Genomic DNA, 21,774 nt, shown 5'->3' with positions numbered 1-21,774 from the left:
TAGTTTGGTTAACAATATTAGCACCTTTGTTTCTTATTTAACAATTTCCTAGGACTATCTTCCTAGGGTAAGATATTGCTGGATAAAAGGTCCATCTCACTCTATTATTATTAAATGAAGCAAAAGTTCTTGAAACAAATTTAAAAAGATGTGAGAGAAGAGAGAAATAGTGTGAAGAGAGAAAAGGGAGGGGCTAGAACAATAGCACAGCGGGCAGGGCGTTTGCTTTACACGCAGCCAACCCAGTTTCAATTCCCAGCATCCCATATGGTCTCCTGAGCACCACCAGGGGTAATTCCTGAGTGCAGAGCCAGGTGTGACCCCCCCCCCCAAAAAAAAAAGACAAAACGGGTGTTTAGGGAGTCTAAAGACTTAATTTACTCATGCGATTTCCAAGCAGTGCTAAGGAGCTCAGAGCCACTCCCAGCCACTCTTGGCCAACCAGGCCAGAGGACTCACTTCTTGGGCCCAGTGACACGCTGCTGCTGAGTCCTGCAGTGTTGGGGCCATCAGGGCATTCCCAGTAGTGCATAAGAGCCACCAGGGTCACACTTGTAAGTGGTTGGGGGCCTCCAGGTTTATACCGGAGTGGCTGAGGGTACCATGTGGCATCAGGGAACCATGAGTTGGCTGTCTATGCATGGAAGGGACACATTGCTGTCCACTGAGCACCTCACCAGCCCCCTCCAAAAAATTATTTTTAAAAAGATAATCTTTATTGAGGAACGAGGATTTACAACACTAATACTTTTCATGCATACATCTAAAAATTTATTTTAAGTGGTAAAGAATATGCTATTGCAGAGGATAAAGGAAAAATCAAGCTAGACATTTTTATTAAGTTCTATTAAAATATCAAAACATCTGAAAAGCTCAAGGTTTATAAAACACTCATACCCAATAATCTTCTTCTTCAGTGATAGCTAGAGCTATTATGCTGAACATGTCACAGTAACATCAACCCATCAGATTGTAAAAATTCACATCCACAGGCTTTCATTAACAGGCATCTTAATTAAGAAGACATATGTACTTTGTTTTTTGCTTTTTTTTTTTTTTGGGGTCACACCTGGCGATGCACAGGGGTTACTCCTGGCTCTGCACTCAGGAATTACCCCTGGCGGTGCTCAGGGGACCATATGGGATGCTGGGATTTGAACCCGGACATATGTACTTTGTATAAAAGATTTTTTTTTCAAAAGGTTCCTTTTAAATTCAGTAAGTGATTTGACTGATTTAGTCAGGGACATGATAACTATATTTCATGTTCTTTTAGTGATAGTGGGGTACATACAGAAATAAAACAAGCTATTATTTTTTAAAATGTACAGTATAAAAAAGAGCAGCCTGATCAGGATTATATACTGTGCTGACATAAATAACTGATCTCAGGGTTTGCTCTTTCAAAGAAGGTCCCATGAATCTGCCGGGTCCAACGTGGTCACAGAACTTCGTCCTTATACGAGCCACACAGCACACATAACCAGGCCGCTTGCTGAGCTTGGTATTGGCTGCGACCAAGAGACAGGATGGATGACTCCTTAAATGACTGGGAAATCCAAACTACCCAAAGTCTCTGGCTTCCCTGAATATGTTCATGAGACACCCCGTCCTCTGATCTGGAGGGCTGAGGTTAAGTGCTTAAAATAATTTTGGCAACTGTCTGAGACGCTTTACATCTAAGAACGTGCCTACTGAATTCATACTGTTCATGTTCTTCAAAGTGTCGGAAGGCTTCAAATTTTCAGAAAAAATGGGAATGTCCCTTTCATTTTCTTTCTCAGGATGCTGGGTAAACTCTGCTTTCCCAGTTCGGAGGTTCACAGGAGGGCTAGGGTGTAGGTTCTTCAGTAAGAAATCTGGGTTTTCATTCCATTGCATTGCAGCTTTGGGCTGAATGACATCGTTTGTAATATTTCTCAAAACAGGCGCATCTGTGTGGGGCCACACAGTTTCAGAGTTGTGGCAGTTCACTTCACAGGGCTTCCCAGGAGATTCTCTCTGATCTCCAAGGTGCTCAGGTAAGGATGTAAAGTTCTGATTCAACAGATGTTCGCTTCTGCTCCCTGTATTGTTCAGCATCTCCTCTTCATCTTCACTATTATCACTGCTTTGTAGGAGTCCATATCTCTTCATATATTTCTTAGTTGCAAATGACATGTTGCTTGGTGAAATTAAACTAAGCCCCACTGTGCTTTTGTCTGTATTGATATGCAGAAGGCCAAAAGATGAGTCACCGTTGTTTTGGTTTGATCGAGCCAGAGACAGCTGTGACAGCTGACTTTCGTTTAAGTATTTCAGAGCTATAGCATTTGCCTCCATGCTCAAATCCACACCACTGGGGTTTAAGCCACTCATGCCAACATTAGCAAATGACATGTAGTTTAATCCAGAGATCACTGCCTCAGGGCTGATACGTGCCAACACGCTGAAAGACACAAAGGGGAAGGAGATCACTTATCTTACTGAATACTGTTGTTATTATTACCTGCATTCCATTCTATGAAAGTAACAAAGGACTTCAACTTTAAGCTCATAGTGCTTTTCATTTGAGTGCTCAAATATTTAAGCACTTATGGTCCAGATAAATATAACCTAGAAAAAAATTCATGATTTAGGGCTGGAGCGATAGCACAGCGGGTAGGGCGTTTGCCTTGCACTTGGCCGACCTGGGTTTGATTCCCAGTATCCCATATGGTCCTCTGAGCACCGTCAGGGGTGACTCCTGAGTGCAGAGCCAGGAGTAACTCCTGTGCATTGCCAGTTGTGACCCATAAAGCAAAAAAAAAAAAAAAAAATTCATGATTCAAAGACTGAAAGTAGGATACAAATTTACTTTCCAAGTGTATACAAGTCAAAATTTAAAAATAAAATGTAAAGTCCCATATTTTTTTTTTATTTTGTTTTGGGGCCACACCTGGCGGTGTTCAGGGGTAATGCCTGGCTCTGTGCTGAGGAATTACTCCTGGTGAGGTTCAGGGGACTATATGGGTTCGAGAAATCAAGTCCGGGTTGGCCGCATGCAACCTGCTGTACTATTTCTCTCCAGCCCCATAATGTAAAAGCCACTAAATACAAGTAAAGCAAAACAAAAATAAGATCAGATATCATTGGAGGTTTTGATAAGAAGCTTAGAATATCAAATTGTTCAGAGTTGAAGAAGATTCCATTGTAATGAATGAATAACCAGTCTCTCAATGTGAATATGGATGCATTTGTGTGCAAACTAGTTTTCTTTCATTAGATACAACCTACAGCTCATTTTTGTTGGCATTATCTCAATAACATTAACAGACTTGCTTTTTCCTATTTATCATATGTACAGTAAGAGGTGCTAATTATTATTATTATTTTTAATGTATCAACTATTCTGTTAAAAGCTAATTTAATCTTTGCAGACACCTTTGCTCAGGAAGGTCTTTCCTATCAATTATGTCAACTTTTTCCTGCTATCATTTCACACTTTCTGCTTAGCACTGATAGTAATCTATATACTTAACTCACATTTCTTATTTACTATCAGCTCCCACATAAAAGGTCCATGATACAGAAATTTTGTGTTTTTTCCCCTCAGTGCAGTATTCTTGGCACCTAGAACAGTGCCCAGCATCTTGTAGGCACTCAGTAAATATTCACTGAATCAATACAAGAGGTAGATATTTTTGTTAATGTAGACTTGAGAAAACTGAGGAGTAAGGATGTTTAACTTCCTTAAAACTAAACAGTTAGGAAAAGACCAGGTCTATCTTACTTCCTGAGTCACCAAAGTCACTATTATTTCATGAAACTGAAAGGGAATCTGCACTTAAAAGCATTTCAATTTCTTAAAAGAGTCTTGTGTATTTGTTATGCTAAATGCTATATTCTAGTAAAAGAATATATGACTTTCCAAATCATTCAATGAAAAAATCCAACCAGCTGTTATCTGAATTCCTACCTCAACAAAATCCAGAAAACTATTTTTTTTTTAATTCTCATAAGTACCTGAAATTTTGGAGAGGCTATTTCCAATCATTAGTATTCCCTGAAATAAGTAATGCCAACACAAAACAGTGGCACAGAGTATTGAATAATGCTGGTCTTCATAAATGCCTGGGAACTCTTCCTCAATCTTCTTGATACTTAATATTTTAGAGACTAACTTAAGATAGAAGAAATTCATCCAGACATTATTCTTTTGTAATAAACTCATAGTCATATCTTCTGTATAGTATCTTTGTCTGATTCCTCAAAATTATAAACAATTTCTATTCAATCAGAAAACCTGTACATATTAAAACATGTAAGTAGATATATGTATATATTTATCTATAGAATATTACTGTGAATGTGAGAAAAGCAAATAAAAACTTTCATTAAAGATGTTATTTAGGGAGGCTGGAGCAATAGTAAAGTGGGTAGGCATTTGCCTTGCACAGGGCTGACCTGGGTTTGATCCCTGGCATCATGTATGGTTCCCTGATCCCTGATCCCCGTCATTACACCCTTCAACAAATCCAAAGTGCAGAGCCAAGAGTAACCAGGTGTTCCCCACTCCCCCCAAAAGTTTTTTAGAAAAAGTAGGTTTAATTGAACAAGATTTTCTTTATAGAATGGTTAAAGGACCTACATAAATTCATTAAGCAGATAATATCAGTTTGGAAGCTTATTTAAGTTTTACTGCCTAACACATCCTGCTAATTCCAATTTGGGGACTGAGGGAAGCATCATTACTTTGAAAATAAAATCAATAATACTCAAAACCAGTGAATATAAACACTAGAGTAATTAAGATGAAAAGCAAAAGGCCATTCCACTAATCAAATCCTAAAAGCCCTGACAATAAACTATGTTAGACTCTCATTAGATGTGCAATCTAAAAAGGGGCCCATTTATGTGTCGCAAGAGGGTCACACCAAGACTAAGAGAAGTACAAGAATCATTCCTATTTCAAGATGAAAGCCTATCCTGCTTATTGTCCTGATTAGCCTCAACTCATCCCACACAGGGCTTGAAACTCTCTTTCAGATGGTCTTTTCAATAAGTACTGCAAGAAAGTGACCCGAGAGACTGCGTTAACTGTTTCAGATTCAAAAGGTTACTCCAATTGGGAATATTGGAGTAAGTGTCTGCTACCAGACAGAGCTCACCCCACTATCTCTGGCTTCTCATAATTTCTAGGTATGTCTGGGACCTTCTTTCCGTGCTCTGCTGCCATTAAACCCCTAAATCTACAATGTTCCAGACCAAGAAAGCTGAAAAGAAATCTTTCTTTACTCTCCCTCAGCTACTATTCTGATGGAACTGGATTCCAAACAAAAAGATGAATTATTTTTCACATAGATACAATCTGTATAGCAGATTTATAGAATTAGAAAATTAGTATGGGTAACAAAAATATTTTTTGGGGGGGAGGTTGGGGCCACATCTGGTGATGCTCAGGGTTACTCTTGGCTCTACACTCAGAAACCACACCTGGTGAGCTCAGAGGACCATATGAGATGCTGGGGATTGAATCTGGATCAGCCATGTGCAAGGCAAGCACCTTGCCTGCTATAAGGCGCTTACTTACTATCTCTGGCTCTTACAAGGATTATAAAGACCACCGAACTACAATTTATAACACAATTTCTATAAGAAAATGTGTCTTAAATTATGAGCACTGCCACACAGTTTTTTTTTTGCTTTTTGGGTCACACCTGGTTACTCCTGGCTCAGCACTCAAGAATTACTCCTGGCAGTGCTCAGGGGACCATATGGGATGCTGGGAATTGAACCCAGGTCAACCGAGTAGAAGGCAAATGCCCTACCCGCTGTGATATCGCTCCGGGCCACTGCCACACAAATTTTTAGCAAACAGTTATATTATACTCATATGTGTCAGATATGTGGGCTGGGTTGATAGCACAGTGGGTAGGGCATTTGCCTTGCACGCGGCCGACCCGGGTTTGATTCCTTCCTCCCTCTTGGAGAGCCCGGCAAGCTACCAAGAATATCCTGCCCGCATGGCAGAGCCTGGCAAGCTACCTGTGGCATAGTTGATATGCCAAAAACAGTAATAAGTCTCACAATGGAGATGTTACTGGTGCCCGCTCGAGCATATCAGTGAGCAACGGGATGACAGGGCTACAGTCCTATGTGTCAGAAGATAACAAGGCCAGACATACTGACAATAAGTATTATAGGACGACTAAATCTACCTATTGTAAATCTTATTAGTAGGACTTAAATCTTATTGCAAATCTTATTAGTACAATCTACCTATTGTAACTCAAGTTAGTAGGAATTTGTTCAATCAGCAAATTGAAGACCTATTAAATGTGGCAGAAACATAGGAATTCAGATACATGAAGTCCCACTTGCTGAGGCTACCACACTAACATGTACATCTATTAAGAAGAAGGTATTAGGGGCTGGAGCAATAGCACAGTGGGCAGTGCGTTTGCCTTGCATGCGGCCGACCCAGGTTCGATTCCCAGCATCCCATATGGTCCCCTGAGCACCGCCAGGAGTAATTCCTGAGTGCAGAGCCAGGAGTAACCCCTGCATATCGCCGGGTGTGACCCCCCCCCCAAAAAAAAAGAATAAAAGAAGAAGGTATTATGGGCTAGAGAGATAGCACAGTGGGTAGGGCGTTTGCCTTGCATGCAGCCGACCTGGGTTCAATTCCCAGCATCCCATATGGTCCCCTGAGCACCACCAGGATAATTCAGAGCCAGGAGTGACCCCTGTGCATCACCAGGTGTGACCCAAAAAGAAAAAAAAAAAAAGAAGGTATTATGAATGCAAAGACGATATTCTGGTAAGGAGTATAGGCAGCTTTAACAAAGGAAGTCATCTATAATTTTAGCCTTGAAAGATAAAGATTCTAGCAAGATAAATGGTTAGAAAACAAAATAACAGCACAGAACCTAGCAAATGTCTATAGTGAGTAGGCTAAAACTTAGTGAGAGTAATAGGAGATTAAAGGGTAAAATTAAGTTTAGAAGCTAGAGAGAGTACACTGGGTAAGGCCTTGCACACAACCAATGAAGGCTCAATCACCAGTATCACATATAGTCCCCTCAGCATAGTGAGAAGTGATTCCTGAACACAGGTGGCTGCGGCCTGAATAGTCTCCCCCTCCCCCCACTAAAAAAATAAATAACACAACCAAAAACCCCCTAAGTTTAAGGCAAATCATGGGAACAGATTATGTGGGCTTCAGATAGGCTGAGGACAGAATACTACAAACATAAAATGAAGATTAGTGACAGAAAATCTGGCTTCATGTTGGAGAAATAATTTCAATTTTAATCACAATAACATAGAACTTATTAATATCCAATAAAATATAAATGAAACATTTTAAGGTATTTTTAAAAATCTAAGTCAGTAGAGACTTTTAAATACTGCAATTTTAATAAAGGACAATTATCATGTAGCACTAAATTACATAGGCACCTCTATGGGCTTCCACAGCAGACTTTATTATTCCTTTCCACAGGTTTCAGAAATATTCTAATCAACTATCTGTGTATTTCTCCCTAAATCTAAGCTCTATGAGAGCAAAAATATCTTTACTATGGTATCTTCAATACTATGGGATTTCTCATGGTTAGCTCAGAATAGGAACTTAATACCCACATTAGATAAACATATTTTTGACCCTGCCAACAATTAGAAATTTTTCCTACAAAGATACTTGTACAAATTTCTGTAGAATGATGCCCACTTAGCATTGCTTGAGACAGGAAATAAGTTATCAGTCTAAAATTCCACCAACAAAGGACTGAGTATTTATTATGCAGAATTAGAAAGAACTAAGTGTAACTATTAACATCTCTAAGCCAGAACTAAACAAAAACATCCTCCAAATTGTAACACTATCATATACATAATATACTTGAGCTAGTATAAATTTCTAAAATAAAAAGTTACAAAAAATAACCTTGAGGAATTAAACTAAAGAGTCTGGGAAGTAGAGGTTTTTGCATCTTATCTGATATTCTTGCATATTTGATATTTTTAAAACAACCATAAGGGGGCAGGAGCGATAGTACAGCAGGTAGGGCATATTGCCTTGCATGAAGCAGACCTGGATTTAATCCCCACCATTCCTTATGGTCCCCCAAGCACCACCAGGAGTGATTCCTGAGTGCAGAGCCAGGTGTAACCCCTGACCATCGCTGGGTGTGACCCCAAAAGCAAAAACAAAAACAAAACAAAAATAATCATGAGGCTTCTTTAGTAATCGGAAAACAATAAGAAACCTTAACAGAAAACATACTACTTTATTAATATAATTTCCAAATTGTATTCTTTTTGAAAACAAGCTATGTACTAAAGTTCTTTTTTTTTTCCTTTTTGGGTCACATTCACCGATGCACAGGAGTTACTCCTGGCTCTACACTCAGGAATAACCCCTGGCGGTGCTCAGGGGACCATATGGGATTCTGGGAATCAAACCCAGGTCGGCTGAGTGCAAGGCAAACGCCCTACCCACTGTGCTATCGCTCCAGCCTGCAAAGTTCATTTTTTAAATGGAGAATCTGAACAGCTGAGTAGACACAATTGGACCAACCAGCAAGGAATGTTCAACTACCATCTTTAAAATACAATCAAAAAAGAAAGAAAGAAAGAAAGAAAGAGAGAAAGAGAGAGAGAAAGAAAGAAAGAGAGAAAGAGAGAAAGAAAGAAAGACTACTTTTGCATCTTAGATGGCATAAATGTATGCTGCATATCCAATATCTAGGACAGAACTTCCAGACTTTTTTGTTATTATTGTTTTGGGGCCACACCTGGTGATGCTCAGGGGTTACTCCTGCTCTGTATTCAGGAATCACTCTTGGTGGTGCTCAGAGGACCAGATGGGATGCCTCGAATAAGAACCTAGGTCAGCCATGTGCAAGGAAAATGTTCTACCCATTGGTCCCCAGAACTTTGACTTCCAAAACAGCAGAAATGACTAGAGGCTTATTGCTCTTTCTTTTCCATGGCTCCCAGAGCATTTCATTGGCATCTATATCCAGGAGACAACCCACAATAACTCTCACACATAATCATGTAGCCTCTTCCCCACATAAAGAAAGAATTTAAAGGACAGAGCTAGAAATACTCTTTTTCAAATCTATACTAGACCTGAAAAAAGATGAATTAATTGAATTGATTGGCAAGCTTATACCCTCTCTCAGGAGAATACAATACATCTAAAATTTATTCATCTTTTATTTTTAAATTTATTATGTTATTATTATGTTTTGGGACACACCTCGCAGTGCTCGGAGCTCACTCCTGGCAGGCTCAGCGGACAACATGGGATGCTGGAGACCAAACGTGGTGTGTGCAAGAAGCACCTTGCCTGCTATACTCTTTCTGGCCCCTATTTGTCTTTTAAAAGAAATTTAAGATTACCTGGCATGATCTACTTTATGGGCATTTTTCTTCACTTTAGTGGGAGAATCAATTTTTACTCCAAGGCTTCTCAACTGCTTAAGAGTTGCATTAAGAACACAATCTTTGTCCACCAGTCCTGAATCATTTCTTTTCTTCTTTGTATGACAAACATTTTGGGTTCTGGTGCATTCATGGCTGATAATAACAGCTTTAGAAGATGGCTGCTCATTTTCTTTGGAGGAGTTTAATAAGTGGTTCACTTGACCCTGACAAAAAAGAACGCATTTAGAGAGTCACTATTAACAATCTTAGAAGACAAAAATATGAAGAGCATATGTAGGACAAAAAACAAAAGAAAATCAAACTGCATATTATAAAACTTAACAAAATATCAGGTACATCTGCAAATATTAAGAAGCTTTTGCAAAGCTCATCCTAACAAAACCTTTCACCAGACTCTAAGGAACCGTGGAATGTTTTTTTAGAACTTGTTCCTTTCCTGTTTGTTTTTGGACTACACCTGGTGGTGCCCTAGGGCTATTCTTGACTCTATGCTCTGGGATTGTTCTTGCAGACAGGCAGGGAACCATGTGGTAATAGGGATCAATTCTAGGACTCCTACATGCAACATATACACTCCGATACACTAAGCATTCTGGCCTCAGTGTTTTTCATTTTTATTTAATTTTTAGTTTTTGGGCCATACTTGGTGGTGGCTTCAAGGGCTCAGGGGACCACATGTGGTGAGGGTATTCTAGCCCATCAGAGCTGCAGCTGCATGCAAGGCAAGCGCCTTAACTCCTGCACTATCTCTCTGACCCAATTGTGTTCATTTTAAAGCCAAAAGATTTTACATCATAGTATTTCTAGTGTTTTCAAGAATTATGGTAAACTATACACAAAATTTTTAAATTGTGCTTTCATCTGAAAATGATATTTCAGAGTTATAAATTAGATCCTTACTTTTTTTCAGAATTTGACTTTTATTAATCACTTGGAGTGAGTTATCCTGTGACTCTCTCTGCCTTCTTGACACTAACGCATACAGAGCACACACAGTTGCTAGCACCAGTCAAGACCCAGCAAGTAAACAACAAATATGTGTTCAATGGTGAATAAATAGGGCTCTATGAAGTACATTCAATTAGCCTTCAATTATATATATGAAGATGTCCAATATTCTGAAGTTTACATTTGGATAGGAGGTCATTCTATCTCAGGGTCATTTGACCTCTAAGTTCTAGCTCCATTCTCACCTTTCCAAAATGACTTTTTCACTATAATTATTCCTTTTAATCCTGTTGTCTTTGCTTAAAGGAATTCCCAGAATGTCCTATAATTGGTACTGGTGTTGGGACTGGAATGATAGTGCAGCAAATAGGGCATTTAGCTCTGAAATCCCATACCATTCTCTGAGCCCTACCAGGAGAAATTTTTTTGTTGTTGGATTTTTTGGGGATCTCACCTGGAGATGCTCAGGGGTTACTCCTGATGGTGCTTGGGGACCATTTGGGATGCCAGGGATCAAACCTGGCTCAGCAGCATGCAAGGCAAAAGCCCTACTCTCTGTCCAACTGCTCCAGCTCCACTAGCAGTAATTCTTGAGCAGAGTCAGGAGAAACCCCTGAGCATGACTGGTGTAGTGCAAAAATAAAAATCAAACAAAAAAAAAGTCACTGGTGTTTAAGTGCTATCTCCCCTAGGAAACAGAAAAATGATATTCATCTTTATAGTTTCCACATTACTTCCTTTACTTTCTTAGACTAACCTTAGATTTTAATTCAATAAAAACCAGCATATCTAAACATCAGATAAATTTATCATAAATATTTCTAATTTTCATAAATATACTTTCTCATTTTCAGAGTTCCAGTAAACATGCTTATTCTTTCTGGTACTAACTTTCGTTTGCATTTGGTACAAGAAGATATTTTGTATTGTGGGGTGGGGAGGCTGGGTCTCTCCTGCTGGTGCTCTGGGGAACATGCTGTGCTGGGGACTGAACCCGGGTTGGCTGCACGCAAGGCAAAAGCCTTACCCACTGTACTATTCACTCTGCGCCCCCAGCAGGATATATTTTTAAAATAAAGTTTTCCTCCTGATGATTGGCATGCTTACTGTAAACTACTAAATTTAGGTTATCATAATTTATGAAGTTAAATTAATGACATATCAATTTGGGGGAAAGTTTTGTTTACGTCAAGGTGCCAATTTGCTTAAAAACTTATGCCCCAACTAAATAAACACTTCACAAAGAATAAAACACTTCAGGTTTTCTTACCAATAGATCCTGGTATATTTTTGGGTTGTCTAAAGTTTGATGAGGCAAAGACTGCTTGACTTGATCAGTTTTTGGTTCCTTGGTTGTTACAGAATTGTTATTGGCGCCCTCTATTGGTCCATTCTGCAAGCACATGCTCACATTCTCAGCCAGGGAATGTGGAAAGAACACTGGTACACTGGGTTCTTTTCTCACAATTGGAGAAGAGCTGCTTGAAAAAATATACACACCAAGTGTTAGTTAATCAAAGCGTCTTTAACATATTTGAAGCACAGTAACATTAAAAAAAGTAACATTAAAGTCACAGCATTATGGTTTGTAACAATCGATTTTTTTCTTCAGTTTGGTACTATATACATTTTTTTTTTTCTTTTTGGGTCACACCTGGCGATGCACAGGGGTTACTCCTGGCTCTGCACTCAGGAATTACCCCTGGCGGTGCTCAGGGGACCATATGGGATGCTGGGAATCGAACCTGGGTCGGCCGCGTGCAAGGCAAACGCCCTACCCGCTGTGCTATCGCTCCAGCCCCACTATATACATTTTTAGAAGAGCTAAATATATTACGTTTTAGAATACAGTTAAGATTCCTGTCAAAAGAGCTCATACGCTGCCATTTATAGTCACCTTTATAATTGGTTATATTTATTACACAAGAAACAGACAAATTTGCTCATTTGTGCTAAATACAGAGAAGGTAGACTAAAAAATAAAACAACATAAACTAATAACTTAAGAGTTTATCTTAAGGAGATGGTTAGAAAAGGAAGAAATCTGGGTAAATTCGGGTAAAGAGTAAGAGGGATAAGAAGGGAGTAACCTTTTTAAAAAACATCTTCTTAAAAAAATAAATATACACACATATATGCACACTCACAGCTATACCTGCATTCTGAGAGTTTTTTTCTGGTACATCTTTGACTTTTTATTTAAAATGCTTTAACAGTTTATTCCTAAGTCTTTTTAGTTTGGGGGCCACACTCGCATATGCTCAGGGCTTACTCCTGGACTGGCCCCCAGGTTTTCTTCTTAGGAATGCCCTCATCACCCCCAAATAAATAAAAGTTTGCTTTCTTTAACTACAATGTTATTTTATTTATTTATTTATTTTTGCTTTTTGGGCCACACCTGGCAATGCATAGGGTTACTCCTGGCTCTGCACTCAGGAATTACTTCTGGTGGTGCCCAGGGGACCATATAGGATGCTGGGAATTGAACCCGGGTCAGCTGTGTGCAAGGCAAATGCCCCACCCGTGGTGCTATCGCTCCAGCCCCTACAATGTTATTTTTCTAAAACCATAAAGATAGGGCTTGGGAGACAGTTCAAAGGGCTCCAGCATGTACTTTGCACGCAGGAACCCTGGGTTTGACCTCTAGCAACAAAGTGCCTCCCTGAGTCACTTGTGATAAAACCCTAAATGGCTGTGTTCTCTCAACTCTTCTTTTTGCGTCACACCTGCCAGTGTTCAGGGCTTATTCCTGGCTCTATGCTCAGGGGTTACTCCTGGTGGTGCCTGGAGGAACCATATGTGGGGCCAGGGATTAAACTGGCATCATCTACCTGTAAGGAAAACACGCTTAATGCGTATGCTATCTCTGCCATCCTCTCTACTAGACCCTTGTGAGAAAAAGAAAATTTTACTTTCTCAAATGTCACATGTTTTTATTTATAATAGTTATCTATATATTGTATCTAAAGCAAATGTCTTACTCTCCTTCCTGGGCCTTGGTTTCCTCAACTACAAAACAGGAGAAATAACTTACCTATTTCCCTAGGTAGAAAGGTTTAAAGGCGATTCAGTGTCTAGCACAGACTGTAGAATGGATGATACATAGTTGTTTGCTTTCTTCAGCTACCAGTTCCCCAAGCATCAGAATGACTATTTTCTTTCTTTTTTTACTGAATCACCTTTTTACTGAATCACTGTGAGATACACAGTTACACAGTTGATCATGATTAGTCATACAGTGTTTGGACACCCATCCCTTCACCAGTGTACATTTCTCACCACCAACCACATAGGCTATTTTCAACTAATATGAGTAATTATATTTTAATGAAGATACCAAACCTCTCAAGTCTAGAAGCAGAAACCCAACCTGTAGAGCCCCCATCTCCAGCTGGACCTAGAATAATCAGAATTTCTAGGCCAGAGCCATACCACTGCAGTAAGGTGCTTGCCTTGCATATGACCAACCTGGGTTCGATCTCTAGCACCCATATAGTTCCCTGAACACTGAGCCAAGAGAAGCCCCTGAGTACCACTGAGTGTGACCTGACTATCTGCCTCCCCGCAAAAAAAGAATTTATATGATAAAGTTTCAGTATATGTATTTTAAAATTTTTCTTCAGATGTTCTGATTCATAGAGTAATACATATATATACACACACATATATACGTATATACCTCTCAGAGAGCCCGGCAAGCTACCGAAAGTATTCCACCCGCATGGGCAGAGCCTAGCAAGCTACCCGTGGCATATTTGATATGCCAAAAACAGTAACAATAGGTCTCACTCCCTTGACCCTGAAAGAGCCTCCAGTCATTTGGAAAGATGAATAAAGAGAGGCTGCTAAAATCTCAAGGCTGGGAGGAATAGAGATGTTACTGGTGCCTGCTCAAGTAAACCGATGAACAACAGGATGACAGTGCTACAGTGATACAGTTCTGATTCAACAATGGTCACACATCCAATGACTGACATCTGGGAAAGAATGTTAGAAATCTCTAGAAAGTTCAGAATTATAAGATACATAGGAATTATATTAGAAAAGAACCTAATCAAAATACTATTTAGGAAAAATACATATAGTTTCTGAGAATACACACACACACACACACACACACACACACACACACACACGCACGCACACACGCGCACATACACAGACCAAAAAAGGGAAGACAAAATAGCAGGAATAGTAACAAAGCCTTACTTGGATACAGAAACTGGACGATTAAATTCTTCTTCCACAGCAATGTTACTCTCTTCAAAACTGGGAATATCAACTGCCTTTAAAGAAGAAGCACTACCAGGAGGACTTGTGGCTTCATTATTAATATCAACAGAAAAATTCATATCCTCACTAGAAATCTTGGTATCATCTTGCTTTAGCTGAGATTCGGGCTCTTGATTATCCCCTGAAGCATTCCAGAACAAGCTAGCCCCTGGAAGTTAAATAATTTAACACAATAAAACAAATATCCAACTATAGAAATAATTACCTGATGAATCTTTTTTGGGTTAGACTAACTATATTAACACAATCATCTCTGAAATGTCATGAAGAGGAAAGTGAAAGGAGAAAAGTCAGAAAAGCAGGGTACCAAAAAAAAAAAAGTAGGACACAAAAGAAAAGGGAATGTTCCAGCTAGATCCCCCAAAAATGCGTTTCACATAAGCAGCTTCTGAGTACAATCTGGGGGTTATGTATGCATTGGAAGCTACTGAAAAGCAGGAGAAACTATTTTCTCAAACCCAACAGATTAGAATAAAGTCATCCCATTTTCCTTTGCTCCTCTAACTTGGCTCCTGTTTATTATTACCCATCATTCCCTCTGTCATCTAGGATTAGTCCTAGAGTCATTTTTAATTTTATCCATAATACATTTCATTCTGGAATAATTTCAGTTCCCAATATTTTGTACTCAGTTTCCCTTGATTTCATTATCATGATGAAGTTCTGAAATCAAGAAAAGAGTCACAGCAAACTGATATAACATCACACTGCATCAAACTGGAGTAGCTTTTCAATTCTCTCTCTTCCTCAGTTGTTGTATTCAATAAATTATCAAATCTATCAATAATTCCCTACAGAGACTCCTATTCTTTCTTATTACCACCACCCTAAGGATTAGACATCACACAAGGTCCTGAAAACCCACAGATATCTGAGAAGATTTTCAGTGTGGGCGTGAGTAATCATTTGAATATGCCATTTACATTATTAACAGATCTTTTGTAAGGCCTTAAAAGTTGTTTATCAAATGAAATAGACATTTTTTTTTTTTTTTTTTTTTTTGCTTTTTGGGTCACACCCAGCGATGCTCAGGGGTTACTCCTGGCTTTGCACTCAGGAATTACTCCTGGCGGTGCTCAGGGGACCATATGGGATGCTGGGGATCGAACCCAGGTCGGCCACGTGCAAGGCAAACGCCCTACCCGCTGTGCTATTGCTCCGGCCCCTGAAATAGACATTTCTTTTTAAGGGACATGATAAAGGTTTTCTAGAGAATGCTAAAAACAGTCGTTCCCCGCCCCTTTTTGAGGCATTAAGCCCATATTATATCCTCTATCCATTCTGTTCTGCCACTTTTCAATTCTACCTACTAAAATCCCACATACCCTTTAAGACCCAGATTAATTAATAGTGCATAAATGAAACCTTCTCTCAGACCAGATTTTTTTTTTAAATTGAGTTCAGGCTAGGAAATTGCAAAAGCAAATAGCATTTTATGTAATGTGGTCTCATATTAGTTTTCAGGTATGAACAGTTTTATTTTATAAAGAGTAAAATTATAAACAAGTTATATTCCCATCACCTTGGTTTTGTTTCTACTGAGACCATATATCAATTTCAATATAAATTTTTAAAAGAATATGAAAAGCAGTAACAAAAAAATTCCTTATACGAAAAAAGAATGAAATTACCTGTGCTCACAGCAATGCTTACACTTTTTCTCATGTGCAAACCAGGAGACTGTGCTTCCATGGAAACCAGCTCCATCTGCCCAGCAGACTGCATTGTGTCTTCAACAGTGGTTGTCTTAGGGGAACAGGGCTGCAGAGACTGTGCTTCCAATAAACGCTGAATCTGTATCAATTAAAAACATATTTTAAGCTGACAATGAAGTAATCAACAAAACTGGCATCAGAGTTTAACAATGGATTATAATACCCAGTTACAATGAGCTGACTTTTCATTATATTTTCTTGCATTTCAAGCAGACTTATTCAGTGTGAAAAATCATTTATCGTTATTGAGAGGCACTTTGGACTAAGTGCGAATTTAAAAATAAAAACATACAGGTGGTTTAGATTAACATTCCCAATTGACACTCATGTAGTGAAACCTGAACACTTGAGGTAAACATTTTATTTGTATTTCATTTACAAGTAAGAAGGAATTCTTTGACTCCACCTACCAAATGCCAGACATTTTTTTTAACAACACTTTTTAATCAAGGTTAATCAGAAATGCCCATGTTTCACTATGCTGAACTATAAATAGTAGTAATAGCTAAAAGGTACTGAGCACTTTCTCTTATATGATAGGACGCTAGGCTTTTATGGATGATTTTTACAAAATCATGAAGAGTACACTACTAAACACGTTTACAGATGAGAAAACTTGTGAGTTTTGAAAACAAAATTATGAGGCCAGAAAGATAGCTCAGGAGTTAAGGTGGCTGGTCCTGCACGCAGCCAATCCTAGTTCAATCCCTGGCACCATCTATGGGCCCTGAGTATCACGAGGAGGGACTCCCATGCACAAAGCACAGAGTAGCTAGTGATGTGTACAAGGTGCTTGCCTTATACACAGATGACCCTGGTTTGAGCCCTGGCACCACATATAGTTTCCCAAGTACCATTAGGAATGATGCCTGAGTTCAGAGCACTCTGAACCAGGTGTAGTCCAAAAACCAGAAAATAAATAAAGTGAGAATTTCACATACGAAAAAAATTCATCCCTTCAGAGAGGGTGAATGTCTGGCCTGGGGACATATAGGCCCGTGAAGTTAGTTGGTCTCACCTTGATACATGTATTTCTCACTGACTACCTACGACCATCTGCTTGTATGTTATAGCCCATGCATGATGGTACAAACATCCCAATGGCCCTTTAAGAAAATAAAGGTTTCCCACCTCTACTTTATGGTATACAATTGATTGGCTTTTAATAATAAATTCATAAAATTTGCAATCATCACAACTATCAAATTCCGGAAGATTTTCATCAACCCTTGCAAAAAATTGTTCCCATTAGGAATTACTCTCCACTGTGCCTCTCCCCAGCTCTTGGAAACATCTAATCTACTTTCTATAGATTCGCCTATTCTATATGTTTTCTATAATGGGAACCGTGCATTATGTGATCTTGTTTCTTGCTTCTTTAACTTGGCACAATGTTTTCAAAGTTCAACGATGCTATGTTGTAACATCTATCAGTACACTCATGTGTGATTTAATCACCTGAGAATTCTAAAATATTGGTCCTTAAACAATTTTGTTGTGCAAATGTTCAACGAAAACATTAGTAATACACAAATAAACTTTATTACTTTTGATGATTGACTGAGAACCCATTATATAGATTTGCCATGTTAGTTATCCATTCAACAGATGATGGGAATCTGGACTGCTTTCACTTTTGGTTATTATAATAATAATGCTGTATTAGAATTTTTGTGCAAAAGTATTGTATAATTCCTTCTGGGTAAACATGAGGAGTGGAGGAAACTTGCTTTTTTTAGCACTCTTATTTTTTATTTTCCTATATAGAACTGTATTCAATTCATCTCATTAATTTTAAGGGAATAACATGGTAAGGAAAATATTATCAATAAAATAAAATAATGGGTATATAACCTGTGGTACAAAACAGCATATATAGTGCACTTATAATGGTTTGATCATAGGCTTTGGTAATTTAGGATTAGTTAAAATTCTACTATAATGTCTACTGGAAAAGCTATTTAACTACTATGAGCTTTATTATCACCTAAACCTAAGGTGAGGATTTAAAATATTTTTTTTAGTGGAGTTCATGCCCAATTCAGTCAGCTTAATCATGGCCGAATAAATAGCAGTACTCCTACATTATAAAAAATTTTTTAAAAAATGTTTTCATTTGTTGAACACTTACTTAAAGTGTTCAAAAAACTTGACGCTCCAAGTTTAATCCCCAGCATGACATGTCAAGTCAACCCCACTCAAGAACTGCTGGGTGAGTCCCTGATGGTCCACAGCATTGTCATGTCTGAGCAGGATCCATCAGGCTTGCACCACTGGAGCAAATATAATGAAAAGTGGCTTCTGGGTATCCAAGAACAATGGGGAGATTTCCTATACTAAAACCAAAAACCAAAATACCAGGGTCAAGGAGCTAGTACAGAGAGCAGGATGCTTGCCTTGTATGTGGTCAACCTGGGTTCAATCACCAGCTCCACATACGGTCTGCCAAGCACTACCAGGAGTGATCCCTGAGCACAGAGCCAGGAGTAAACCCTGAGCATAGCTGAATGTGGCCAATAAATAAATAAATAAATAATAAAACAAAACAAAGGAAAAATTCCCCCAAATCATGCATTTTCCTCAGATGTCCTATCTAAAGCTTCATTTTATTTTTTTTTGCTTTCTGGGTCACACCTGGCGATGCACAGGGGTTACTTCTGGCTCTGCACTCAGGAATTACTCCTGGAGGTGCTCAGGGAACCATATGGGATGCTGGAAATCGAACCCGGATTGGCTGCATGCAAGGCAAACGCCCTACCCGCTGTGCTATCACTCCAGCCCCCTATCTAAAGCATTTCTATCTATCTATCTATCTATCTATCTATCTATCTATCTATCTATCTATCTATCTATCTATCTATCTTTTTCTCCTGGCTCTGCACTCAGAATTACTCCTGGCGGTGCTCAGGGGACCATATGGAATGCTGGGATTCGAACCTGGGCTGCCCGTGTGCAAGGCAAACGCCATACCCGCTGTGCTATCACTCCAGCCCTATCTAAAGCATTTTTAAGTAGAATTTGAAAAATGTCATCATCTTTGCAGAACGTAAACATGTAAGGACTATAATAAATTTTATTAACAGATGTTTAAAAACTTACACACATATAAACTAATTATGCATATATTTGCATAATAAAGTAGGGTGGTGAAAAAATATATAAGAAAAGGTACACTGGCTCAAAAGAGCAGTATACCTACTATGGAGTTGACAAATTTAACTTGTATCAGAATCCACTGGGCCTATCTATGTATTTACTTGTATTTATTAGAGGCTAACAAAAGAAGAATGCAGTTTTGTTGTAAGTCAGAATGTGCAACAAGACAGAGAAGGCTTGGTGTTTTACTCCTTACAAGTCTGGTTTTATCAAACTAGCAATGTGTCACTGAATAAATTATTTTGCTTCTCAAATTCTTATTTTACTTTTGTGTAAAATAAAAAAAATAGAATTCGGTTTCATTCTTTTTGGGGGAGAGGGGCCAGTTTGGGTCACACCCAAAGGTGCTCAGGGGTTACTCCTGGCTCTGCACTCAGGAATTACTCCTGTTGGTGCTCAGAGGGACTACATGGGATGCTGGGGATCAAACTCAGGACTATCAAGGCAAGCACCCTATCCAATGTCCATCTCTCCAGCCCTAGAATTCAGGTTTTTTTTTTTTTTAAATGTTATTGACTCACTGTGAGATAGTTACAAGCTTTCATGTTTGGGTTACAATTACACAATGATCAAACACCCATCCCTCCACCAGTGCACATTCCCCACCACCAATATCCCCAGTATACCCCCACTTTTCCACCTTCCCCCTGCCTCCATGGCAGACAATATTCCCCAAACTCTCGCTCTACTTTTGGGCATTATAGCTTGCAACACAAGACACTGAGAGGTCATCATGTTTGTTCCATTATCTACTTTTGGCATGCATCTCCCGTCCCGACTGATTCCTCCAGCCATCATGTTCTTAGTGATCCCTTCTCTTTTCCATCTATCTTCTCCCCTCTGCTCATGAAGCAGTCTTCTAGCTATGGGGCAGTCCCCCTGGCCCTTGTATCTACTGTCCTTGGGTGTCAGCCTCATGTGATGTTATTCTATACTCCACAAATGAGTGCAGTCCTTCTATGTCTGTCCCTCTCTTTCTGACTCATTTCACTTAGCATGATACTCTCCATGTCTATCCATTTATAAGCAAATTTCTTGACTTCATCTCTCCTAACAGCTGCATAGTATTCCATTGTGTAGATGTACCAAAGTTTCTTTAACCAGTTTTTAACACTCCTTCCAGTTCTGACATTTTGCAATTCTACTCCATAAATTAAAATTACCAAAGATGTTTTCTAAGAAATCATAATAGCAAGATTTTAACAGAATGAAGAAAACTCCAAGCAAACCTGTGCCTGAAGTAGCCTCAGCTGTCTGTCTTGTTCTGTCAGGAACCTGTAAGCATCAGGAGACAGTCCCATCATGCCATCGTCCGACCCAGTCTTGGGTGTCTGCATGCACACTGCACAAGGCCGAGGGTTACATGAATCCACATGCAAAGGCAATCTTGCTATGGGAGATGGTTCTACACTGCTGTGGGGAGAACCACCCATGAGTCCCTGAGGTCTCAACACCATAGGACTACTTGAACAGCATGCAGTACAGTACAGGGCTGGACATCCACTTGAATGAAATACTGAGTGCTTCTGAAGAACTTCAGAATGAAGGTCTTGAACAGATCCAACGGTGTTCATTCCTTGCCAAGAATTCATTGGGGAATATTGAATGTGGCCATGATGCTGACAGCAACTGCAAACATTTGTGGGATAGTAAGACAGCGGTGGGGGAGTAGGTACCTGCAGCTCCACCTGTCTTCCAGAATTATGAGTTGAAAAAACAAAATTGTGTGGGAGGGATTGTGGCGAGAGAGCAGATGGGCCGGAATTTAAAGCGGAAGGTCTGGTAGGAAACTCTTCTTTGTGTATACTTCCAGCAGAAACTGTCTGAAGCTTTCCAGCCGTGTCAGCAGATGGCTGCACACTACTTGGGCCTCGGGGCTTCCCTTTCCTACAGGCAGACGGCTCTTGCACTTTGCTGTATGTGGAGGCAGTAGTGCTTTGGTTCACTGGACACGCTAGCCCTCTCAAGGAAGGCGCTCCAGCTTCGGCTTGTGGGCTCTGTTTCTCGTTGTACAGACGCGGTTGTGATGGCTCTAAGTTTTCAGTGTGGTGAACCAATGATGGAGGATTTTCAGTAGGCAACACCTTCAATGGCTTAGGCGGAGGGTGTTCTATGAAATTGCCATCCAGAACAAGTGAAAGTTCAGGAACTAAAGGCTGGATTTTAGAAACCTGTAAGTGTGAAACAAACAGAGAGGCAAAACATTTTTTAGAAGATACATGCCTCACTTTCCTTGGAGCAGGTA

The 21,774-nt window shown here is 39.4% G+C and overlaps 1 protein-coding gene across 1 annotated transcript in view; it reads right to left on the bottom strand.

Moving 5' to 3' along the window:
• Positions 1 to 745: 745 nt before the first annotated feature.
• The window catches only part of STIL (STIL centriolar assembly protein), a 45,419-nt gene continuing 24,390 nt past the window's right edge, over positions 746 to 21,774 (bottom strand). The window contains exons 12-17 of the mRNA XM_055139510.1: positions 20,759 to 21,700; positions 16,290 to 16,452; positions 14,575 to 14,806; positions 11,636 to 11,846; positions 9,373 to 9,620; positions 746 to 2,428 (exon numbers count right to left, since the gene is read on the bottom strand). Of these exons, the coding sequence (XP_054995485.1) occupies positions 1,642 to 2,428; positions 9,373 to 9,620; positions 11,636 to 11,846; positions 14,575 to 14,806; positions 16,290 to 16,452; positions 20,759 to 21,700 (2,583 nt within the window). The 3' untranslated portion in view covers positions 746 to 1,641. The remainder of the gene's footprint in view (positions 2,429 to 9,372; positions 9,621 to 11,635; positions 11,847 to 14,574; positions 14,807 to 16,289; positions 16,453 to 20,758; positions 21,701 to 21,774) is intronic.

The sequence above is a fragment of the Sorex araneus genome, chromosome 5 (genome assembly GCF_027595985.1).
Source record: "Sorex araneus isolate mSorAra2 chromosome 5, mSorAra2.pri, whole genome shotgun sequence".
Classification (NCBI taxonomy): Eukaryota; Metazoa; Chordata; class Mammalia; order Eulipotyphla; family Soricidae; genus Sorex; species Sorex araneus.
Note: the sequence above shows the minus strand (reverse complement) of the source record. Positions and strands in the feature narration are given on the sequence as shown.